We start from the raw sequence: 2,901 nt of genomic DNA on the forward strand, positions 1-2,901 counted from the left end.
CTAACATAAAAATATCTAAAGCATAAGAATGAGAGTAAAGATTTTTAATATGAAATTCAAACACATTTAATCTTTTTTATTTTGTGATTTTTAATTTGTTTATTATTAATTTGTAATTTTATTTGAATTAAATTAAATTTGAACACGACTATTTTTAGATATCCACGTCCTCCATCCAACCAAAAGAGAAGGACACCATTCATCATCAAATATTTATTAAACAAATATCTTGTGACCATGTCAACTATCATTATTTCTTCCCACACATTATATTTCTTGATGTTTTGAATCCTTCACCATCTGATTTTTCGCAGTAATAATAATAATAATAATGCATATAAAAAATAAATAGCAAAAATAAGGTAAGGTAAGTTAATGGTTTGAGGGGAAAGAACATATTGAACTAATAAGAGGAAATAAATTCAACAATTCCACAATTAAAATTACAAATGAACCATTTATAAAAATACAACAAAAAAGTGACAAAAGACATGAATTTAACTAAGGGCACTAAAGAGTACACATGCACTTAGAGCTAATATTGTTGACTTAACTCCAATAGACATTGGCATTCTTCCTTTATCCTTCCTAAAGAAAATTCCTTGATAAATAGGTATATTAATAACAACCAACACCCCATTTAGTAGAACTTGCAATAACATTGTCTCAAATATTCTAAAACCTTGTCCACTTAACACAACCACCTTTATAAACATCCCAACAAGACAAAACAAATTCAGCATTGCAATTGTAGCCAATAAAGTGAGCATTGGAGAAGAGCTTCCAAACTCCATAATCTCATTCTCGTATCTTTGAGAAACATTTTCTTCGGCTACCTTAGTAGATACTCTGAAGCCTAAATTTGAAAATCCTAGGAACTTCAACATGGTGTCAATAAAACCAAAAAGGTAAGAGGTTGCTCTTTTATATAGCCACATTCTTAAGTCATTCCACCAAGCCTTGATTGTTCCTCCTACTCTTAAAAACTCTATCACACAGTATGATAAGTCAGCAACTATCACATATGCAAAAGGTATGAGCCATGGACTTGAAATCTGATCAATAACACCAAAATAAAACTTAGAATAACTTTTGTAGAAAATTCTGAAACACGCATGGACACTAGGACATGACACGACATGCATACTCCGACACACCTAACCTAAAAATATAAGATACCAACACTACTACATAATATACATGAAATTATTTGAACTTCATTTATCTATTTATAGTTAAAAGAGTTTAAAATATTCTAATTTAAATATTTTTTTGAAACACTTGTCTCTCGGCACTTGTTTGACATTCCAACATGGGTCTGATTTTTCTATAATGTGTCTAACTTTTTCAACATATGACATATAAATGTCGTACATGACACATACTCCTAAAGGTGATTGAGCTTCATAAATAGAAACTATTAGAAATTTGATGCATGATATACATATGTTCTTAATAAGGTAACATTAATTAATTCATACCTCTGGAAACAAGGGGATGCCTTTGAGGAGAAAAAGTGAAGGGATGATGCAGTAATATAGAGTTGGGAAAGAGTTAAGCGCCCACAAATTATAGTGACAATATCCAAGTTGAAGGCCTAAACTTATCAATCCATAAGCGTACCAAACAGGACTGAACTTAGAAAGTATAATTTGAAAACATCCTTCTGACCATCTCTTATGTTGAATAAGCGCTTCTAGCAATGTGGTTGGAGAGAATCCTAAAAAAGCTTTTCTTTTTGGATTATAGTACACTGATTTCCATCCTTTACATGAAATAGATAATCCTGTCACTATATCCTCCACTGCACAATCATAATATAGTCCCACCTGTAATAAAATATTCAAACATTGAATAAATTAATATCACTTCTGAGTCCAGGAAAGCCAAGAGCAACAACTTATGTCCAATACCCAAATCCTTAAGGCATCAGGTAAATGAAACATAAATTTTTATTTTTTTGATAATTTATGAAAAAGAGTGTGAGTGTGACCTCTTTGCCCCAAGATGAGTTTTCTTCATAGGTGCAACTTGCAAGAGGCTTTGATTTTTCTTCCATCTCTTGCAAACTTGCTTCTATCATATTGTCAATATTTTCTTCATTGTTCCAATCATTTCTGTATTGTTTATTGAATTTTCTTCCGCAGAGTACATCTCTTCTGTGAAAACAACCAGTTCCAATATACATGAGCCCACCAAATCCATCTAAGCCAAAAAATTCAACCTGCATGTGTATCTTCTCATAGTTTAGTTTTTTTTTTATGTTGAGTAATCTATAATACAAAATTGGTATCCAATTTTGAAAATGATTAATCCAAAGAGATTAATTCCACCGTTTACTTAGGGAGGCCTATTTAAATCTAATTTACCTCATGAGCTATAAGAATAGCACCACTATATATGTCATTTTTAGTGAGATTTTCAAAGTTCTGAGGAGCCTGTACAAAAGCAATTTCATGGCCTTTATCTTCATCCATGAAGAAGCAAAGTGTGTCTCTTAAAGATTGTGAATTGTTTGAGTACATGTCACAATCTACATTCAGAATGATTTTCCCATTGCTGATCATTGATGACACTCTTATCTGCATTGAGGACAGACACACTTAGTCTTAAATTTAATTCATGATAAAAATAAATAGCTTTTGTGTATATATATATATATATATAGTAATAGAGTACCAGTGAATTCATGGCTCCAGCTTTGAAGTTATGTGGAAAATGAGGTCTCTTCTCACGAGCCAAATATACCAAGGTGGGCATAACAATTCCATCTTCATCTCTTGCATTCAAGTTCTTTCTATGGAGAAGAATCTATATCAACAAATTAATACGAAGCAACTATTAGTCATAGTTGATTATTAACTTATCTATCACAACTCTATGCTAGAATCTACTTAAAAA

At 31.4% G+C, this 2,901-nt stretch overlaps 1 protein-coding gene across 1 annotated transcript in view; it reads right to left on the bottom strand.

Moving 5' to 3' along the window:
- Nucleotides 1–398: 398 nt before the first annotated feature.
- The window catches only part of LOC131638875 (cellulose synthase-like protein E1), a 3,942-nt gene continuing 1,439 nt past the window's right edge, over nucleotides 399–2,901 (bottom strand). Inside the window, exons 4-8 of the mRNA XM_058909419.1 lie at nucleotides 2,680–2,811; nucleotides 2,370–2,582; nucleotides 1,994–2,224; nucleotides 1,482–1,829; nucleotides 399–1,055 (exon numbers count right to left, since the gene is read on the bottom strand). Coding sequence (XP_058765402.1) covers nucleotides 498–1,055; nucleotides 1,482–1,829; nucleotides 1,994–2,224; nucleotides 2,370–2,582; nucleotides 2,680–2,811 — 1,482 coding nt within the window. The 3' untranslated portion in view covers nucleotides 399–497. The remainder of the gene's footprint in view (nucleotides 1,056–1,481; nucleotides 1,830–1,993; nucleotides 2,225–2,369; nucleotides 2,583–2,679; nucleotides 2,812–2,901) is intronic.

Source organism: Vicia villosa, unplaced genomic scaffold (assembly GCF_029867415.1).
Source record: "Vicia villosa cultivar HV-30 ecotype Madison, WI unplaced genomic scaffold, Vvil1.0 ctg.002458F_1_1, whole genome shotgun sequence".
Lineage (NCBI taxonomy): Eukaryota > Viridiplantae > Streptophyta > Magnoliopsida > Fabales > Fabaceae > Vicia > Vicia villosa.